The 21,951-nt window shown below is 42.2% G+C and overlaps 2 protein-coding genes across 2 annotated transcripts; one reads left to right on the forward strand and one right to left on the reverse strand.

Moving 5' to 3' along the window:
• The first annotated feature begins 9,186 nt into the window (after positions 1-9,186).
• MED4 (mediator complex subunit 4) lies at positions 9,187-16,408 on the forward strand. Its single transcript, XM_059494083.1, has 7 exons — positions 9,187-9,312; positions 11,462-11,528; positions 11,883-12,053; positions 12,431-12,488; positions 13,485-13,571; positions 14,374-14,505; positions 15,641-16,408. The coding sequence occupies exons 1-7, from the start codon at positions 9,188-9,190 to the stop codon at positions 15,811-15,813; spliced, it is 813 nt and encodes a 270-aa protein (XP_059350066.1). The 5' UTR covers position 9,187; the 3' UTR covers positions 15,814-16,408.
• Positions 16,409-18,438: 2,030 nt separating this feature from the next.
• NUDT15 (nudix hydrolase 15) lies at positions 18,439-21,307 on the reverse strand. Its single transcript, XM_059466876.1, has 3 exons — positions 21,121-21,307; positions 20,824-21,014; positions 18,439-20,316 (listed from the first exon to the last, which is right to left on the reverse strand). The coding sequence occupies exons 1-3, from the start codon at positions 21,273-21,275 to the stop codon at positions 20,171-20,173; spliced, it is 492 nt and encodes a 163-aa protein (XP_059322859.1). The 5' UTR covers positions 21,276-21,307; the 3' UTR covers positions 18,439-20,170.
• Between the last annotated feature and the right edge of the window lie 644 nt (positions 21,308-21,951).

Here is a 21,951-nt window from a genome sequence, read left to right on the forward strand (position 1 = left end):
TGTAACTTCTGGAAAATCTAGTGTCTGGAAGGGAACACGTGAGGTTGTTCCAGCAGGAGATAGGATTGCCAGAGGTCAGTCTGAAACTAGGGACATTGCATGGCTTCTCCAGCTAACCTACTGCTGGTGTTCAGATGTTGAAACAAACCATAGCATTTTTTATTCACAGAAACAAGCCTTGAGGTAATCAGGCACATGAGATTAACAGCAAACACTGTAATAAGGACTGCAACAAAGAGACACTAAAATCATAGTTTAAAAAGGACAAAACTACAGTCTCTGTGAGAAATTTAAAGTTTAAGATTTCTAAGTTTTAATGGCAGAATTTATCAAACTCTGAAACCTTTTCTAGCTGCTTGTGTTGGAACAGAATTTCAATATCATTTCCTTGCATGAACAATCTTAAAAATCTGCATTGAGTCCTTCTCTTGTTCACAAAGTTCTGTAGCATTATTTAATGTATAATAAAGTTCTGTAAGCACAATTTAATTTGTCATGTCTTTTTTTTTCTCAGCACCTGTGTTCAGGTGAGGAAGAGGAACTTGGTGAGAAGGGAGGATTTTGGATGGAGGATTATGGATTTAGGATTTTATCTCTGCAGAGTCTGGTATGGTCTTTTGTTTTGAGACTGCACTTTAGTACCTGGATTGTCTGTTTTGGTGAGAGAGAGGCAACTTTTTGTCTAGGAAGACGACAGAACCAATAGTACATGTGAATTCACAAGCCAGGAGCTTTGTGTGGGTCTCTCATAGGAAAGGGACAATTTTGGAGGCATCTGATAGCCTGAGAGAAGTAGAAATCTCATAGAGATAGGATAGCCTTTTCACAGACACAAAAGCAAGCCTGTTTATGAAATACGTTTCCTGAAAAAAATACATTTTAAAACTTGTATTATAGATATTTATACAATATATAAAGACAGGTACTGTGAGTTAACAGAGAAAGAAGACCTAACATAACTAAACCAACACAAGACATGTGACTACATGCAGAATGCATGTCTGGAACACTAACATTATGTTCTTTGCTTGGGGGTCTGGAGGAATGTGTCATGGTTGTCTTCTGGCCTGAGTATATTTCCCAGGAATCAAAGGTGCGAAGAAGTGGGTGAGGCAGAAGGACAGACTGGTGCGCACCCAAGGCTCACCCTGACATACCAGATATATGTTCGGACATGGGACTGCTGCAGAGGCACTCCTGCATTCTGGTGTTTACCCTGTGAGATTGCTTGATTTTGCTGGCATGTAACAGAAAGGTACAGCTAGTCCTGTGAGGAAAAGCACAGCACAGCGCCCTCTCCACAATAACTTGTCACCTACACTGGCCAGGGGGGGAGTTGGAGCTGTTGGGTGACTGCAGAAGGACACCCTACAGTGCTAGGGGAATGGTCATACCAGAAGCAACCCAAATAGCGCATACAACTGCCTACAATTCTATAAACATCCTGCCTGCATCCATGCTGAATGCACTTCCATTCTTGTGAAAATACTCAAAGAACAGTAGAACTACACTGTGTTTTAAAGGACAAAATGTCACAGCTTGGAAGGCAGAAGCACTTGGCAGAGTTATCAGCATCTAGAAGAAATGTATTTGAGCATTCCTAGCACAAATGCGTTCTCGGGTACTCTGTCCTGCAAGACAGAAGAATCTGCCAGGTTCTGTATACTCAGGCCATAATGTACCAAACAACTTAAATATGTTTTTAATTGCAAGCAACAAGCCCAAAGCCCAAAGTTAAACATAGGGAGAGCCATGCTATTGAACTGAGGGAAAGAACCCCCAGCACTTCACAAGGTCAACCCTTAGCAAAATTGGACCTTGATTTCTTGAAGTACCATAATTGTTCATGTGTCTTTGAGCCTCGAATTTGGAAATGAGGGTGACTGTTATTTCAGGGTGTATGACTCAGGCCCTGAGTAACCAGAACAAAATCAGAGACAAGTGAGAATTAGAAGCACAAGGGATACTGTGGGGGAAGAAGCGAGTGACTGAGTAAGAGGGTTCCCTGAGGTGAACTCCTTGCCACACTACCTGCAAATGATTATAACTCACTCCTGTGGCATTCTTTTCATTGCCACCTTTATTACCAGATAACCTAAGTGTCATTTACGAAGCACCTGGGGACAAGAAATACGTGCAATCCCAACCTGGACACATTCCCTTCTCCTGTAGTGACTACACAGCTCTTCCTGGGATGGGGCAGGGCGAGGCAGGCAGTATGAAACGAATTTGGTGAGGCTGAGAGAAATGAAAACATGTAAATTATTCTCCTGTCAGGACACTTTGTGAGGTCTGTAAAGATGCGACAGATTGTACTGGTTGCTTTTCATATTCTGCATTCCAATGTGCTTTTAGCATATATGCCTTATGTGCTCAAGTTCATGCCTACAGAGCGGCTTTCAACGAAGCAATGCCAATTGTCATTTGCATAACATATGAAATTTTGACAGGCAGCGTGGAGCTGGGCAAGGTTCTGTGCCTTTACAAGGCCCAAGAAACAAGTTCTAGGACAAGAAGTTTATATTAAACAGGTAAAAATCCCAGAATAATTTCAAAATACCCTGGATATCAGGGATACATTTATCTAAATCATGAACTCTTGTCAGATTACTTTCACTGACTGCCACCTATCTAGCATAAGGTGGCATGGTAAGACTGCGTCACTTTTGATGATCTCATGTCAGTACTATGTTGCAGTTTGAGTTAGAAGGAGACATGATATAAAAAGGAGACATGATATGAACTGTAGTTAAGGTTTTCCCACTAGAGGGGACTTTGGTGTGAATTTAACATAGAAATCACCTTAGAAATCAGAATAGTTTGGGTTGGTGAGGACCTTAGAGACCATCCAGTTCCAACCCCCTGCTATGGGCAGGGATATGCTCAACTGGATCAGGTGGCTCAGGGGCCCCACCCAACCTGGCCTCTGAGACATTGTCTCTGGTTCTTCAATGACAAGGCTGTTGAGTGGCTTCATCCTTTTTGGAAGCAGATAAGGCAGCTCTCTAAAGAGCTCCACCTGAAAGCATCCACATGAGTTACTCATGAGGAATGTCTTTTCAATGGGCTTTAAGTATCTGTGCTGGTGGATGAACAAAACTTCAGAAACAACTCTTCACTTGGCTTACCACCTACCCTTAAACAACTCATCTACAGACACAGTAACTCTGCCAGCACTTAAATGGCAGCAGAATTTCCTTCTGCTAATGTTAATATGATATGTTAATATCCAAATAAATGGCAGAGCCCTGAAGTAGAGATCCATGCAAGGCCTGTTTCACAAAGGACAGACCACTACTGATTGTATTCTTTCCCAGGCTTAATAGCTATGAATTCTCCCCTCAATTCACATGGAACCAGCACTGTTAGTAGTTTGTTAGATTTCAGAATGTCCCGTGGGATCTTATTTGGCTGCTGAGCATAAGTAATTCTGTAATTGCTTTTGGAATAGTGCATCATACTGTTTTCTCAGCTGCCAGTAAAAACTTTCCTCAGTTATCCCAAGACTTTTCTTTCATAAGGAGTTTTACCTCTGTCCATCTCCAACTGATTGGAGAGAAACCACTTTTTTATTTTTTGCTCATGTAAGTTTCTAAATAAATCTTCCATTTTATCTTTACCCTAGAACTCAGTCCTCACAACTAATTTAAGCCAGGTACGTCTATTTCTGGTGGGTGTTCTGCTCTTTATGAATCTCAGGACAGAAGCTGATGCTGATGTCAGCTGCAGGTATTTGAAAACTGTGTGGAAGTTGCCTTAAGCAGGTGAAAATCTGAGTAGCATCTTGGAGATTAGAAGATGAACTCACCCAGTTAAAAGACAGGTGACCTAGTCTAAATGTGAAGAGATGACAGCTTTATCTTTAGCAGGCAATGGGGCACAATAAAAGGATGAGGGAGATGTGGGAAGAGATTCATTCTAAGTAAATTACAACTCCTATCAGCCTAGCTGGAATTCAGCATGTGGGAGAGCAGGGACTGCAGCTGTCATCATTGCCCTTGGATTTTTTGTGAGGGGAAGTAAATAACTCTAAATTTCAGCCTGGCTTCTACAGAAGCTTGTGTGGGTGTCCCAGTAGTTTTTGGTAAACAGTTTACAGCAAGAGCCACCAGGAAAATGAGATTTTTTTTTTCCAAATAAACAAGTTTAACTTAATGAAGGCTCAAAATTACTATGTGTTGGGGGTTACCCCAGGAGTCTCATTATCTCTAATTGGATGTTTTATTTCATGAAGTAGTCAGCATTAACTTTTAGCTTGGTGAGGAAAAAATCTCATATTTAATTGCCTCAAAATTTTCCTTTATTCCTGGGAAGACTTGGCAGGATTGTAAATATCCCTAGTGGCCAAGCTGTCAAACAAGCTTTTGCTTTTCAAAGGACATTCTTTTTCCTTTCTTTCTTTCTTTATTTTCCCTCCCGTCACTATCCAGGGCCAATTTTGGTTCTCTTTCCCACTCAACACCTCCTACTTCATAGGCAGCACTGGTCCCCACAGCCCTCCAGCAGACTGAAAGCAAGGACTGCTTTCTGCCTGGGTGACTTCCTGTCTTGAGGGGCTCTGTGCCCAAATTTACACCAGAAGAAATCAGTGTAACTCAAGTTTAATATAGCTCAAAGCAGAGCTAATTCTGTGATGAAACAGTCTGGAATGGCATACCAAACTCTGGTTTTGGCCATATGTACTAGTGTTTCACACTCCTTCCCCCCAAAAAAATAAGTTTTGGCTCATAGTATTATCTATTTTTATCTCATCTATGACCTATTCTAAAATTACACCAGTTAAGCAAAGCCACCTTTGTAATTTCCTGTCTTATTGGTCTAAAATTGCTATCCAACATAAGTGAGCAGAAAAACATAGATTTCTTTTTAAATAGAAATAAGAAATGGATGATTTATCAGACACATTTCAAAATATTAATGGTGTAAAGACATCTTGACAAATGAGGAACGATTATTCTCATCTTCCCAGACCAAAGTACAGCTGTGAAATCCTTCCAAACAGTGCTTGAGATGTTTGATTTCTATTTTAGTTCATATTTGACAGAAAAGATTTTATTTTTACATTATTTAGGGGAAGTGGGAATGAGTATTTGTTCTGTCCTTTTTCCTTCTTGCTCTCCTTGCTTATCCTCCTGCCCTTTTATTTGTAGTGATTGCAATTTTTTGCTTTATTACACATGGTCCTGAGAGCCATCAGGAGTTATGTATCTTCTGTAGTCAGTATTTTTCCCTATTATTTTAAGGTGTGGTAAACCCAGCTGTTGCCAACTGAACACTTGATGTCTAGTGTCTGGAAAGTATAAATTAGAAGATAGCTGAAAAACACTGTAGCCCAGTAAAAAACAGATTTTAACTGAAGCACAGACCTGGTTTGGGCTTCTTAGGTGAGATTCTCTACAGCTCAGCTTCCATCTTCTAAAGTGATCCTCTAGTTCATGAAAAAAAAAAAAAGGAAGGAATTTCTGGAGTTAAGAAATCACAGTATTGTGTTGGAAGAAAAGGCTTTGCACTAGAGGAATCCTAGGTCTGAATTGCACTGAATTATGAATAAGAGAAGGGGAAAACATCACTTTTCAGCAGTAGCCCATAGTCCCAAGAAATTAGTTGTAACTACAGCCACGCTCTGAAGGCATGGCTCCATATGATAAGGTTAGAGTTCACTCTCTAAAACAGAAGGAAATTAACACCCTCTCCCAAATTAAATATTCTTCAGTCTGGTTATTGAGTTGAAGTGGCTCATGGACCATATGGCAAACACCAAGGAGGAGCTAAGGGTGGGTGAAAATCTGCACTTGGGACATGAGAAGTTAGCAACATCTCAGCTTCTTGCCCTTGGTGAATTATTAGATCAGATCAGCTGCTCCTAGACCTGTCTAGAGGAATCAGTTTGCTCTGCAGATCATCACTTCAAGGCCCATTCTGGAAGAGAAAAGACTCAACCAAACAAGATAAAATAAGCTATTTTTGCTTGTGCAAGCAGGTTGCTAACAATATATTCAGTATGCCATTGAATAGACAATCTGAAAGAGCTCTGAAATGTCTAATATACTCACTGTGCAAAGATCCATGTATGGCCACACAAACTAAAATTTTCTCAGACTACTGGAAAAATTTGGGAACAATACTGAGTTATTCAGGCAGGGTGTGATCTTTAAAGAAGCAGGTCTGGCACAAAACCAACACAACTATGAAAGAAGTTTACCCAGGGGAAAGTGGGAGAAAAGCACTGAAGAACTGAGGTAACAGAGGAACCAACACTGGGGGAACAGAGGCTCTGTTGTTTTTAAAGGCAAATATTTCAGAAGTCTATTCAGCAAATTATTCACTCAGTCTTAATCAGCCCCAAGGGACAAGTTTGGGGCACAAGCCCATTTCACCCAGCCTTTCCCTTTGTCCTGAAGGAGATGACCCCTCTGGCATATTCTGAATGACTTTCTGTGTCTTGGCACAGGCAGGCATTCCCTGATACCACTGGTCTCACCCTGTGCTCCCACACAGAGTCACGAGCACAACAAAGTCCCTGCCTATTCCACTGCACTCCCCAGCCACGGCTGCATGGCCAGGGCAAGGAGAAGGAAAGCACTGGGCAGCAGAAAGCAGACAGTTGTCCATGTTGCCTGGAAGAGGGACAGAAATTTGAGAAGTAGGGAGAGAAAGGTAGCTACTCCAGGGAAAGATGGGTGGCATTGGCCTAGTTGGATGGGAGTAGTGCTGCTGTGAAGAGAAAGGGAGGGAACAAGCTCCCAGGCACAAGGAGAATGAAAGATCAGGCTACAGAAATCACCTATAACAGATATTCACACCTGTCAACTTTGGGAGTCCTGTTAATGCTGCAAGCTTTTAACTCAAGTGAAAGCAGCATTATTGCCCTGAAATATAGCACAAGTGCTTCAAGTCTAAATAATTCAGATGTCAAAATGAGTATGAGGAAGAAAATGATTTAGCGGAAGGACTGCTTTGTTTTTGATGTCGCTATTTCTATTTATGCACCCATACAGACATTAACAAATCAGTGAACTGGATGCACAAGCAGACACCATCACTGATTACATCTTTCCCTGAACAAAAGCAAGGAAATAGAGGAGGGGGGAAAAAAAGCAAGCAAAACTTATTTAAAAGGCAGAACTATTTGATGAGATTTTATCTGCTATGCAGTTTAAACAGAATTCCCAAACGATTTACAATCAGAATGTTGAGGGTTGTTGGGCATTGCGAAGGAATTTTAAATAACTCCTGTTGGCAAAGTTTTTTTCTCAGAGTTGCCAAATCTCATTGCTTTATCACAAATCTTGTAATGTTGAATTGCTTATTTAAATCACAATCCAAAGAATTACTGACTAATGAGTTTCTTGCCTTTTTTTTCTTCTTTAAATAAATGTAAATTTCTCAGGAACACACTTATTGCAGAAGGTAACAGATAATCAGAGTAAATACCAGAGCAGTCAGAGATGTTATTGTTCATGTAGGGTAGTATTGTTCATGTAGGCCTTTCAGGCCTTTCTCTAATCAAGGGAGAAGAAAATTGCTGTTTACAGGCAGCTGCCTGCTGACAGCAGAAGGACACGGTGTCTGCTGGGGCTCCCTATTGTTCTGTGGCAGTGCTTGCCCGGATAATAAACCCTGGCCCCAGATTAGCTCTCACTCTGTGCTCCTTCACCTTCCCTCCACCCTGCCCTCTCAGGGTCTTTCCACATTACTGAAAATTTCATTAATATAAAAAAAATTCCACTGGCTTCACTGCGACTCCACCCAGATCGAGCAGCCCATTTGACCAGCCCATATAGAGCAGCTATAATTAGAAAACCCCACAACACAGCAGTACTTTTTAATTATTTCAACTTCTTTTAGGGCTTTGGGCAGGATTTGTGCCTATTACCTGCCCCGACCATTGTGTGCAGAGGTTCATGATGGACACCAAGCTGCCTTCATGGACACGCAGGTGTGCACAGGCAGTGTTGTCTCTGGTCATGTATGGGACAGGCAGCCCAGGTAAAATCCTGGCCTTGGTCTGATTTAAAGCTCAGGTTTTTGTTGTGCTTTCCCTAGCAGGCACTTAACCTTCTTTGATTGTCAGTAAAACACCAGATGTATAAATGTTTTAAGGAGACATGCCAGGACGGAGCCTGGTGCTTCTCACTGGTGTCAAGCAATAGGACAAGAGGCAACGGGCAGGAACTGATGCACAGGAAGCTCCACCTGAACATGAGGAAGAACTTCTTTACTGTGTGGGTGACCATGTGCTAGAACAGATTGCCTAGAGAGGTTGTGGAGTCTCCCTCACTGGAGATATCAAGAACCCTCTGGATGCAATCCTGTGCAGTGTGCTCTAGGAAAACCCTGCTTGAGCTGGGAGGTTGGGCCAGAAGACCCTCTGTGGTTCCAACCTGACCCTTTCAGTGATTCTGTGATTTCATCCTCCGTCTGATCAAAGGCACCTGAGAGATTTTTGGACAGCAAGACTCACAAAAATGGAGCCAAACCCCTGAAGATGTAATTCAATTGCACACACTTCACCTGTTTTCTGTGTCTTTAGCATACATCAGTGTCATCTGGAGGCTCTTTGTGGAGACCTGGGGACTCCACAAATCCATTCCAGTTGGAATGGTTGCAGCCAGGTGGGGCCTGACCTCTCCTCCCCAGTGACTACCAACAGAACAAGGAGAGATCACAGTCTTCAGCTGCACCAGGCAAGGTTTAAGTTGCACATTGGAAGACTTTCCTCACAGAAAGGGTAGTTAAACATTGGAACGGACTGCCCAGGGAGGTGGTGGTGTCACCACCCATGGAGGTGCTTAAGGAGAGACTGGACGTGGCCCTTAGCGTGGCGGTCTGATTGACATGATGCTGTCCAGACTCCATGATCCCAGAGCTCTTTTCCATCCTAAATGACCCTGTGATTCAAAGAGCAACAAGCGCAGATCCTTGCGCAGCAACCCCGCCTGTCTGTCAGACAGGCCTCTGACAGACTCGCATGTGGCCTCGACGAGGCAGAACCGCCCTCCCCTCCCTTCCCCTCACGCCCCGGTCCCCGGGACGAGCCCCGCCCGTCCCCCGGGGAGGGATCCGGCCCCGCCCCGCGCATGCGCGCGCCGCCTCGCGGCTGCAGCCCGTCCGTCCGCCGCCGGGGGCGCTGCCGCGCGCCCGCCCGCGCCGGCCGGGGGCGGTTCCCGCTCGGGTCCGCGCCCGGATGGCGATGGCGGCGGCGGCGGCAGGAGCCGGGGCCGGGGCGGCGGCGGGCGGGGGAGGCGGGGAGCGGAGCAGCACCCGGGACCGGCTCCTGGCGGCGCTGGAGGATCTCGAGCTCTTGGCCAGGTACCGCGCTCGGGCCCCCGTCGGCCCCGGGTGGCGGCAGGGCACCGGGGGCGGGGTGAGGGCTCCCGGCGCGGTGCGTGCGCGGCGGGCGGAGCGGCAGCCCCCGAGGGTGGGATGGGAGGGGCCCGGCGCGACTGGAGCCGGCGCTGGCCCGAGCCGCTCGGGTTCGCCTTTTCCTGCTCTCTGGCCGTCCCCAGGCCGCGTCTGCGGGTGAGGGGCTGGAGCTGCAGCGGGGCTCGGCCCGGCCCTGCGCAGCGCTGCCCGGCGCTCGTCCCTGTGGGAAAGCATCGGTGGTTTGCAGAGAGAAGGAGCAGCTCCCTTTTCCTCCCACTTGCCTTTGTCACTTGGTTGACACCTGCGTTTTCTGTGAAGTGCACACTCACACGCCGATTTTAGGCATTCTATTACTCACTAAAAAATATGCTTAAGTCAGAAATGCGTAGATGGTGTTGCATGACATCAGCTCTCCTGGTCACTGCCTGTATTAGTGCTACGTTCACTCCAAGTAGGCTGCAGAGCTCCTCTTCAGAGTGATAGAAATGCTCAGATACGTAATCCAGGGTCTTGAGTCCTGGCTGGTAATCCCCATCCCCCTTGTCAACCATGTCGTGGAGGCACAGCTGGCAGTGAAGTTCAGATAGTTCCTAATTATTTTCCACACCTCAGGGACAGCAGGAGCTTAGGAAAGCATTTTCAGAGGAAATAACCTGTGCTATCCATGTGTATGGCTTGCTTGCTCAGTGATTACCAAGAGGAGGATAAGCTATTGGTGAGTTGCTCTGCTTGTATCTGGTTAAGCTTTCTCCTCAGTCACAGATTTTATTGTGACATAAGAGTTGCTGGAGAGCATGTGTTTATGGAAAAATGAAAGCAAACCTGTTCCTTATCTAAATTACTTACTTTTTTTGGAACGCTAGTGTTCTACCACAATGAAGCCACAGCAACGCTCAGTGGCATTTAGAGAATCTTCCTATTGATCAGCAAAGTGTTGCAGCACCCTGGGGGTAGGCCTTTCTCTGTCACAGTACTCGTTTGGTGGTAGGGGCAAAAATTAAGCCACATGTCTAATCTGTCGCCTTTCTGTAGTTTTGAATCTACATCTGTGCATTAAGTGGCTGACACGGGGCAGAATTACAGCACCCTGTGACATCACCCTCGATGGTGGTAGCTGACCTACTTAAAATGGATTTGCTGCTGCTCAGTGTTGGTCAGATGGAATAAAGCTTTAGTAACAGTGACAAGTTTCTTTATTCTCTAATTGTTTCAAATCACAGTAGTGTTCAGGAGTGAGCAAGAGACATAGACCAAGATCAGAACTTTACTGGGTTTTTTTTTGGAGACATTTCTGGCTCCACTGCTGTATTACACACCCCACTGAGCTGGACCAAGCAAATAACCAGTGCTTGCAAGGGCAGTGTCTCCGTGCTTAGGGTTGAACTGCCATTCAGAGTCTTAGAAGCCAAATAACTTTGCTCAGTTTACAGAAAATGCCTTTTTGCATTGTGATACCCAGAGGTTCTTCAGAACAGTGGCAGAGTATCTGGATATCTGGGAGAGTGATCAAGAGGTCGGTTTGAGAAGCACTTCTAGCACCAGAATATTACCAGGGTTCTTTTTTATTTTTTGTGTGCTTGATGCACAGCTAATATATTCTTGTGGAAATACTTGTAAAAGTGGTTCCATAACAGACTCTGTTGGTATTTGAAAGTGTAGACTTAGTTGCTCTAAATAACAAGTATATTGGGGAAAAAATGGAGAAAAGTAGAGAGGTAAAACAGTGAAGACCCTCTTGCAACAAATAAAGGTAGTAGAAGAAGGGTCTGAGGGCACTCCCTTATGCCGTTTCTTCTCTCATCTTCTGTTTATGTCTTTTATGGTTTAACAGGAACTTAGCACATTTCTTGAGTTCAAATACATGGGGGCTTCATGATAAGTAACAAATATAGCTCAAATAACAAATAATAGCTCAAATAACAAAGAAAAAAATATGTTTTCTTGGTTGAAAAATCCCTGTCCACACTGTACTATAAAATATAAAATACTCAGGTCCATGAATGCTTTCGTAATGATACCAGTCCTCTGGGTAATTTTGGGATGACTTGATGTGAGAATGCCTTGGAAAATTGTTCAAACTGAGTTCTCCTTTCAGGGAGCTAATTGAAATTTTGGCAATTTCAAGAAACCAAAAACTTCCACAACCAGGAGAGGAGAGCCAGGTAAGCTGACTTTCTGAATTGTGTTTCTTTGGGTAAGCATAATGCTTTACTTCTAACTTTTTTCCATTCTTTTTCCCTTTGTCCATGCCTATATTCAAGTTAATGATGCCTATATTCGAGTTAATGGTCACAATGGGGCTTTGGCCCTGCTGCAAAGGCATTTTTGGTTCTCCTGTTTTTTTATTCATTTTTTATGTGCTTCATAGGCTGTTTCTGCAAACAGGAGGAAATTCTGTTTCATTTTTCATTCAAACAAAAATACTCCTATGGATGCCATTTGCTCTTCCTAGCATGACTGAGGGTGTGTTGTTACTGTAGCCAAATTAAAAGTTGCACAAAACTGTTGTTCAATAGATCCTGGAACTGCTGATTCAGAGAGATGGAGAGTTTCAAGAGCTGATGAAGTTGGCAGTGGATCAGGGAAAAATCCATCATGAAATGCAGCTCTTAGAAAAGGTAGTAGAAAAGCGGGATAATGATATTCAGCAGCTGCAGAAACAGCTTAAAGAAGCAGAGCACATACTGGTAAGTTCATTATGATGTGTTTGCTTTTGAGCATCTTCTTGTAGAAAAGGTGGTTCTGGGCAAAGTGGTGTTGTGTTAGTTTGAGAAGATTTAAATATTTAAAACTTCATAAGAGCTTATTGGTTTGGGTTTTTTCTCAGTAGTTAAACACTGTTTAGTTATCATGGTATTAAGGTTTTTTTTTTTAAAATAATGCTAATTTGCGTCTAAGTCTGCTTTATTTCAGTGTGTTTGGAAAATGCTCACAGAAGTTTCTCTTCTAAAATGCAATTAAATGGAAGGGTTTATTCACAAAGCTGACTTTATGTAGATGTTTATAAATGAAAGATGCATTGAAGGTTTGGTTTCCTTTGTGGGTTTTTATTTTTTACAACTAGGCAACAGCTGTTTATCAAGCAAAGGAAAAACTGAAATCAATTGAAAAAGCACGAAAAGGTGAGTATCCATAATTGTACATACTAAGTAAATGCAATTCTAAAGAAAGTTGTTAGTGAGCTCAAATTGGGCCTTTTAAATTTTTTTAAATTCTTCCATCACAGATTTCAGATGCTTTGTGTGTAAACAAATTTCCATTTCATTATGAAACTGTAACCATTTTCTCAGAATAAAGACAGCATTGAATTATTTTTTTTTTTGTGGCAAACATATTTTAATATGGAAGTGTCTCAGCAGTCTTCTTGAACTGAAAATAGTATGTCTGATTATTTAAGTACCTTACCAGATTTCCTCAGGAGGTTTGCTAAGGAAAGGAAGAGAATGTTTATGTGTATATGCACACACTGACTAGCTGGTGATAGGTGATACTAGACTATAATTGTAGCAATTCCTGCCATTCTGTGGCATTTCCCAAACTAACTTTTTTTGGAGGAGGGAAGGCATCTTCTTCAGGTTGTTTTGCTTGGGTTTTTTCTGGTTGTTTTTTGTTTTTTCCTTTTTTTTTTTTTTTTTTATGGTGTCTTCTGTCATTCTGTAATGCCTCTTTCATCTAGAAAATCAAGGAATTGAATAAAGTTTCTATTAATCTAATACAAGCACATATTTGGAAGGACTCTTCTGGCTACAGTCTATAGTTACTAAACAAACAAATTAAACTTCTTTGCTACAGAAAATTCTATAGTAAGCAGGAGGTGAAGTTTTAGACTTTTTTTGTGCTTGTCAAGTAGTCTTGTTTAAGAGATTGTGGTTTTCATGAGGTTGAAGAACCATTGATATTGAAGGTCTTTTGTACTTGTGTGTGTAAAATCAGTTCACTGCAAAGCTCATCTTTGCATAGATTGAGAATCTTCTAAACAGTCATTGCTTTTGAACCAGGCCCTTAATGTTTGGCAAAATCACATTCCCAGTCTTTTAGATATTGGTGGTCAATATTCTGAAATAATTAAATGACACAATCTCTTGAGAATGCAGCAACATTTTTTTCCACTCTTCCAGGTGCCATTTCCTCTGAAGAAATAATTAAATATGCCCATAGGATCAGTGCTAGCAATGCTGTTTGTGCCCCTCTGACGTGGGTACCAGGTAACTGTTGTGTTTATGACAGTAGATTTTTTTTTATAATAAGTCATGGTTAATATCTGCTCTTAAAATGTTTTTATACAGCGATAAACACCAGGGTTTATTAGACTAGAATTGTTTTCAGCTGTTATATCTAATATTTAATTCTAAATGTTTAGTTTTATCTAAAATGAATATCCAAAATCCTGTGGACTTCACATACATCTCCAAAAGGTTATGAAACTGTCTGCTTTCATTAACAGACTGGCCTCTGTTCTTCCTTGTTGACCTTTTTCCCCTGAATGTTTACCCTGATAATAAGTCAAAGCCAAGTATGCAAAGGGCTTTTCTGTGTGTTTGGTTGTGTTCCCTCTTGCCCCGTACAATATTCTTTCAGAGAGTGTTAGTAAACAGTGGAGCCAGAAGCAAAACTTTTACTATGACATGTTTCAATTTTGGGTACAACCTTATTTGTCCAAAATGAAAATGTGTTTGATCCAATTCCTGTCTTTGCTGTTTAGCTGTGAAGTAGCAGGGTGAGCAAAGATATCTTTTAAACATGATGGGGGTTTTTTTGTTTTGTTTTGAGTTGCTTTGTGTTGTTAGGGGTTTTTTTAATATGCTTTTTCTGCCAAGTTTGAGTGAACAAACAAAGTCTGAGTGAAAGACAGATTTGAATTTTAATAAACAGGTGTGATGGTCATTACTCATCCAAGCAACCAGAGTATGGGGTTTTTTGGTCATTCAGCTAGGTTCTGAAGCTAAAGCTGTCTGCAAGACAATTGTTAAATATTTCAAGGCAATCTTTTTCCTTTTTTTCTTAAAGGGGACCCACGTAGGCCATATCCTACAGATCTGGAAATGAGAAGTGGTCTCTTGGGTCAGATGAACAACCCACCCACCAATGGAGTCAATGGACACTTACCAGGGGATGCACTTGCAGCAGGCAGGCTGCCAGGTAAGTGAAACTCACTTTTGTTTTTTCTTTATTGCTTGTAGATTCATAGCAGTTATACATTTCCCTTAGCAAAGGTAAATCATTGGTAAAGCAATGAAAATTGTGGTTAATGTTCCTTAGCAGTGAATACCTAGTAAAGAAAGGTAACTAGAAGTTGCATATTTTTTGTGTATGTTTTAGTAGAGCCCATTCTGGCTGGCTCCTTTGCCTCAGAGGATGCAGACTTGATCCATTTACTTTTGAGTGCTGTCTCTATAAGAACTGAAAGGGATTTCCAGGAATTTTAGGAATTTTCCTTGAGAAGCTGGAAAATGTGGGATTTAAACTCCTCCAGTAGAATTCTTAATTGAGTCTTGGGCTCCTCTGTCAGATTAAACACTCACACAGACTGTCAAGGTAAGAGGGAAACATTGATTTACAAGAAAGTTGAAGCTGACTGGGCATTTTGTGTAGGGATGCTGAATCTGTTGGTGTGTGGAGGCATGTCCTGAGAATGCTAATTATGGGATCTAGTCCTTTTGGAGATTCCTGCAGAGATGTCCAGTTACTGAGTCCTTGGTGAATGTGCAGACCAGTTTCTGGACTGCTCAGTAGCCTCCAAACTTTGAGGCTGCTTAGCACACCCATTCAGCCTGGTTTAATAGCAGACTGCTTCTAGCATTGAAGCATGGCCACACAATGCAAAACACTACATTCCATTCTGAGCTGCTTTTCAGGCATATTTGGATAAAGCCTTTTTCTCTGAATTTTTATGTTCTGCCTGATTTTTTTAAAATCTAATATTTTAATCTATTTTTGCATACTGACAGACTGTGATAATTTTCATTACTCCCAGTAGTTGTGAATGCTGAATCAGTTCAAACTGTGCTTTGAAGATGAAAAGCTCTGTATTGAATATGAGTTATCAAGAGCCACTCACATAAATGGGCCTGTCTGGCAGAGCAGACTTTTACAATTATAGAATTGCTCCATCATGAGATGTTTTCCAGCTCTTTCTGGAGGGTTTAATCTGTCCAAAATTTCGAAAGGATTTCAAGATTTGTTTTGATTTTATATTGAATTCTGGTTGAGCTGTCATGTTGAATTTGTCAATATACAAAACTGAAAGTTTTCTTGATGATGCCTGTTTTTCCAGATGTGCTTGCTCCTCAGTATCCTTGGCAGTCAAGTGATATGTCAATGAACATGCTACCTCCTAATCATAGTAATGACTTCATGCTGGAGCCTCCAGGACACAATAAAGAGAATGAAGATGATGTAGAAGTTATGTCAACAGACTCCTCAAGCAGCAGCAGTGACTCAGACTAGGTACAAGGGGGACAGTATCCCTAGTAGACCTTTCCTGTGGTGAAGGTAGGTTAGATGCTGTTTGTCACAAACTGCAATATCCTTCTGTTACACCAGCAGCCCTGTGTAGGGAGAAGAAAACAGCTGGCTCAGAAATAGGGTGACCAATTTAAAACCATGGACTAGAGACTTGTTTTTTTCCTGTTAGATGTTCTGGGAGCTGGGAGAAATATCTGGGAGCTGTCTGCTGGGAGAGCGATGTCAGATTTTCAGTGATTATGTAAATGTATGTTTGCAAGAGATGTGTAAATATATATTTATATATATGTATTTACTATACATTAGATGACATAAGTTCCTGGGAAAAAAATGTGTAAGGGGAATCCCCTTGTATGTTTGTTAGTAACTTTACTTTTTTGATGATAGCCTTTTCTATGCCACAGAAATGAAACATGAAGTTTGTAATGTATCTTTTTTTTGTTACTGCCTAAATCTGTGTTCTTGATCATCTGTGTATCAAGGACAAAAATATGGCAATAAGGTGTAATAAAAGAGTTTGTAATTATTGTAATATATAATGAATGATTTGTCATAAATAAACTCAGCTTTGATCTAACTTCAATTTTCCAAACTTGAATCTTAGATGAGTTGTCATGTAACTTCAATACTCAGCACATTTTATCCCAGTTGTGGCTGAATTCTGACTGAGTTTCAGAAGGTTGTACTCCCTTTTCCCCCATGCAAAAAAATGCCCAGTGAGCATTAGAAGCAGCTGAGGAGTCAGAGGTGGAAAGCCTGTCCTTCCTTTTCAGGTGAGCCCTTCCAGGCGCACACAAAGCTGGCCAGACCCTGAAGCAGCGCGTGCCCACCCACAAGGCTGCCCCTAATACTTGGTTAAGTGTCCTGGGACCCTGGAGGTGACACACTGTGGGGCATGCTGCAGGTTTAGTTCCTTTCAGATCAAAGTGCTCAAGGATTTTTTTGTCCTTGTCATCTATAATTTTTTTCAGTTCTTTGAACCTGCTAATTTGTTTACTTTCACAACTGCATTTCCTCCATCAGCTGCAATATTATTTTGTCTTTCCAAAGGCACTTCCCTTGGCTTTCCTTTCCTTGTTCTGTTTTGCTTAAGGAGTCATTTTATGACAGCTGCTTTTCTCTTATGTAACCCTCTGATAGAATTTCAAAACTCATGTGAACTGTTGCTCCTGGCAGTTAAAGGTTTCTGTCCTGCAGCACAGCTTCCTGCAGCAGAGATCACAATTCTCTTCTCTTTTCCATTTTGTAGATTCCTCACAGGAAGTATCTGATGAATCAGGTAATTCCTCCTTTGCTCAAGTAATATTTCAAACATTGCTGCCAGTAATGCTGCCACCTGTGACCAACCTGTACAAATCCCTTCAGGCTGTAGAAAGAAGGACTTCAGTCACGTTCAATCACATATTATGGGGCAGTGGGTTTTGTTTTCAGAGAAATTGGGAATTTGGTTTTGTCTCAGCTTTCCTTTTAGAAGTATTTTCAGAGTTATTAAACTGTCACCTCTTTCACAGCTTTAAGTTATTAATATATGTACATACTGTAACCTTTATTCAGTATCATGTTCTCCTCTCGGGTGCTTATCTCCAATGTCTTTCCTCTTTAATTCACATTAATCCAAATACATGTGCCCTGTCCCAGTCATTCTAGTTAACCTTGCCTACCCCTTTTCTAGCTCACATTAGTGATCAGAATCATACACAATATTACAAAATGGAGTTTCTTAATGCTTTGGATAATGGGATTGGTATTTTCTTTCTAAATGCCCCTCTCTTAACACAGCACACACAGTTCACTAGCCTCTTTTATCTTCTAACTTACAAGGACATTCTTGAAACAAAATACAAACGTATGTAATTAAAGCTCATGGGAAGTGTAGTGTTACAGTCTACTCAAAACTCTTCCATGGCTGTATCTATGTAATTCACCAACTGAAACATTGTGGAGGTGGGTGATTGTTTTCAGACATAAGAGGGAACTGAAGCAATGACCGCTTCTTTTTCTGGCTTTTTAGTTACTCTGTTATGGGATTCAATGTAACCAATATATTACATCTAATAAACAGTGGGCAGTGCTGTTGCCTTACCTATTCCTGGTAACTTAGCATAAAATCAAACTCTGGGTATTGTTAGATGCATTCTAATCAGTTCCTTTGCATCAGTGCTTCAAACTATGTGCAGTTCAGGAGTATGCTTCTCAGTGCTGGCTAACTGTAATGCCATTTTAGGTGAATTCTGTCAAGTTACAAGCAGTTTAGTGAACCATGATATGATATGGTGGCTTAGATATGAACATAATAGATTTTCCTATTTAGCAAAAGTACCAAAAATCAAAGTAAAGACTTAGTTGAAAGGACTGAGTCTCGGCAGCTAAAATTGACTGAGAACCACGTTTTCTGGAGGGGTGGGAAATATAAATGTGTGATACATACAAAGTTATTTAAGTTGGGGAATGCTGACAGCTGGTTGCAGTAATGCACTGTAGTCTTTTAATCTGTCCATTTTGAAAAGATACAGAAATGCTGACATATGGAGATACTGTTGTGTCCTCATTTCAGTGTCTATTTGTGTATTTACAAGAAATAGAATGTATATATCCATTAACAAAATATGCCAAGAAAGTATTTATTGCATGACAGACCATTTTACACTGGTCCCTGTTCTCTCATCAGGACCTAGATGTTTTCTAAAATAAAAAATTGTACTAAATAATTTAATTTTTTTTCTTCATTATTCTTTGTGACAGATGGGCAGGACATCTGTCAACTCTTCCCACAGCTTCTTTGTTGACAGCTGAATGGAATAATTTTCAGTGTACATAAGGTTGCTTGCAGGAAGCAAATCTCCACTTTTGAATAGAAAAATAAGATTTTTACAAAGTTATAGTAGCAAAGGAATTTTTGGTGAAATTTCCCATTTCAAGACTGCTGTGTAACGTTGCTTCTTTCTTCACTTCAGAGAACGGGTGTCTGTCCTAAGGGAAGTTGCACATAATTAATACTTCAAACTCTAATTAGGAGGATTGCCAGGGGCAGTAGCATCCTTATGCCTCATCACTCTGTTTCTCAGCAAGAAGAGCCATCTTCATTTAAAAAAATGTATGTTCAAAGTAAGGAAGAGCCTTAAATCCCTCAAGCTGATTTCTTTTAAGAACTGAGAGTCAATTCATAATTCCAGGCAATTTTAATCTCTCAGTATTGTGCCTGTACTTTATTCAAAAGAAATTAAAGAAACCTTACAACATTTTTGTACAATGAATATATCTAAAGGGAATAGACAAGAGGTATGCTATAAAAGAAGCCTGACAAGAAAAAAAATGAGCCAACCAGTGATTTGAAAGTTATATCTTAAAATTAATCACTGATGTCTTAGTGACAACAGCTGGAAAAGAATCAAAATTAGTTACAGATTCTAGAAAAATTAAAAATATTAACTTCTTGGTTTTGTATGTACTGTTGGGTACTGTAATTTCATTCACTAACAACACAGTCATTTAATCAGTCAAACTGAAAATGCACAATTTTACCAAATCTCAATAGTCAGCCATACAGAACTACACCCATGTGTGCAGTTTAATACTCACAACTCTTTTTAGCCACTAAGTATGACTTTTGCCATGGAGCTACACTTATAAATGAGATTTGTGTCAGCCTAGTAGAGCAGGCACCTCTCCATTCCAAGAGTTCAGTAACAAACTCCGATAAATTGCAGAGATCCGAGACATTTCTGCAGATAAATTCAATGTAAATGAGGCTCTAAACAGAACTCTGTTATGAAAATAGCTGGCAAGAAAGGTCAGGGAATTTTCATTCCATGCAATAAGTCATGACAATCTTCTCACATTTATAATACTCTTTTGATTTTCAAGTGTATACTGCTGTCTGCAGGGCAAAAAGGCATTGTCTATTAAATGTAACTTTGCTCATGACAGTAGCTTCATAAGTGAAGCTACGAGACAAGGCCAAGTTTTAAAATTGGTCTAATAATTACAGGAAAGCAGGTTTGAATGAGTAAGTTTTGCTGCAACTGCTTTTAAGTGAGTAAGCTTCCTGGGCTAGTGCTGATTTCCAAATGGCTGGTCATCAATAGACTAACTAGGTAAAACACTGAGTTTTCTGTAAAAGAAAAAGTTAATTATTAACTACTAAACCTAGAAATGGGTCTGGAATGAGAGACAACTGTCATGTGAAATATGGGAAAAGCACTGAAACAGTTGGCATATTCTTCTTTGGGAAAAAGATAATATTTTCACATGGGCAGGGTGAGCACTTCGTATCTTTTTTTCTTTTACACCAAAATAGCAGGTCTGTCCTTTTGTTTGTTACATAACATACAATTTGTTTTTACTCTAATTGGTGACTTCCCGTGTACCCCTTTAGATGATCGAGCTCCTCTGTAAAAGGATTGTAGCCTTGCTCTCTTAAACAGCGTAAGGCCCAGAACAGTTGATCTGCTGGAGGAAATTCATCCCATCTGACCCATTCCCAGCCTGTAGGGAAAAAAAAAAAAAAAAAAAGAAAAAGGAAGAAAAATCTGAGTAAAGAGTTAAGACAGGACCCTGTGGCAGGAGAGGTTTAGGCCGGATGTTTGGAAAAGGTGGTGGGGCACTGGAATAGGCTCCATAGTGCAGCCTGACAGAGCTCAAGGAGTGTTTGGACAACTCAGGCACAAGGCGGGATTGCTGAGGCTGCCCTGTGCAGGGCCAGGAATGGGATTTAATGATGCTTGGAGGTCCCTTCCAACTCAGGATATTCTTTCTTTCTGTGATATAACAATTCTTCCTCTTCAAGTCTAGATGGATCATATAGAAACTACCAATACAAAGACAGGTGACAGAGTCATTTTGCCTGAGCAGCTTTTTCATTTACCAGAGAAGCTGCGGATGCCGCATCCCTGGGAGCGTTCAAGGCCAGGCCGGATGAATCTGGGAGCCACCTGACCTAGTGGCAGGTGTCCCTGCCCGCGGCACGGCGCTTGGAACTAGATGCTTACTCACCCTCGTTCTTGTCGGGCTCCTGGTTGCGCGGCTCGGCGCCCGGCTCGGCCTCGCCCTTCATGAGCACGGTGACATAGTGGTAGCGCTGGGCCGGGCACGCCGCGTTCACGGCCGACGCGAACCGCACGTGGCGCAGCGGCAGCGCCGCCTCCTCCAGCGTCTCCCGCGCCGCGCACTCCGCCAGGCTCTCCCTGCGGGCGGCAGGCAAGGGAAGGCACGGCACGGCACCGCACGGCCGCCTCAGGGCATGGCGGGCAAGGGCAGGGCGGAGAGGGAGGGAGGGCGCGGGGCTCCTACCCGAACTCCAGGTGGCCTCCGGGGAGCTGGTAGGTGCCGGCGCCCAGCGCGCCTTTCCGCCTGCCCAGGAGGACGCAGCCGGGGTGCGCGGCGCTGGTGACCACCACCCCCACGCCGACCCCCGGCCGCCGCGGCTGAGCCGCCTGCTCGCCCATGGCAGCCCCGGCGCTCGGCGAGGCTCCCCGGGGCAGGCGGGAGCGGATCCGCCAATCGCGGTTCGGGATGCCGGGTTTTGGCAGGCCCTTGGCGGGGGTGTGACCGGAGAGCGCGAGCGCGCCTGGTGGTGACGTCGCTGGTGAGGAAGCGGGCGAGGTTCCAAGGCAGGATCGACAGGGAGCGGTGCCCTGTGCTGCTGTGTGCCTGGGATCCTGGCCTCTCAGCCCGCAGGGACTTGTGAGCGCACCGGGAATAGAAAAGGCCTTTGTGCAAACGAGGGGCAGCTGAAAACAAGCAAGATGCGACTCGATTTTTGAAGGTCAAGGAGCCAGTCGGTCTCTGACTGCAGATTTGTTCAGGATTTAAAAAGTAGCCCTTCTTTGGTTAGCCCACTGTTTCTGGCCTGCGAAGAGTCTGACTCTGAAGTGTCACGTGAACTTTTTAAAAAGGAAGCTACAAACTTAGCTGAGCAGAACTCCACAGGCAGAATAACAGTTCCTGACTGATAAAGAAACAATAAAAATTTCTGCTGGCAAATACTTACCTTTGTGAAAAAACGCCAATCACTTGTTTTTAAAATTTTAAAAGTTTAATAGAAATAAAATGGTTATAAAAATAGTAATACAATTAGAGTAATAATAATTTGGACAATTTGAATTAGGACAATGTGAGACA

This window comes from Ammospiza nelsoni, chromosome 2 (assembly GCF_027579445.1).
Source record: "Ammospiza nelsoni isolate bAmmNel1 chromosome 2, bAmmNel1.pri, whole genome shotgun sequence".
In the NCBI taxonomy this organism is placed as follows: domain Eukaryota; kingdom Metazoa; phylum Chordata; class Aves; order Passeriformes; family Passerellidae; genus Ammospiza; species Ammospiza nelsoni.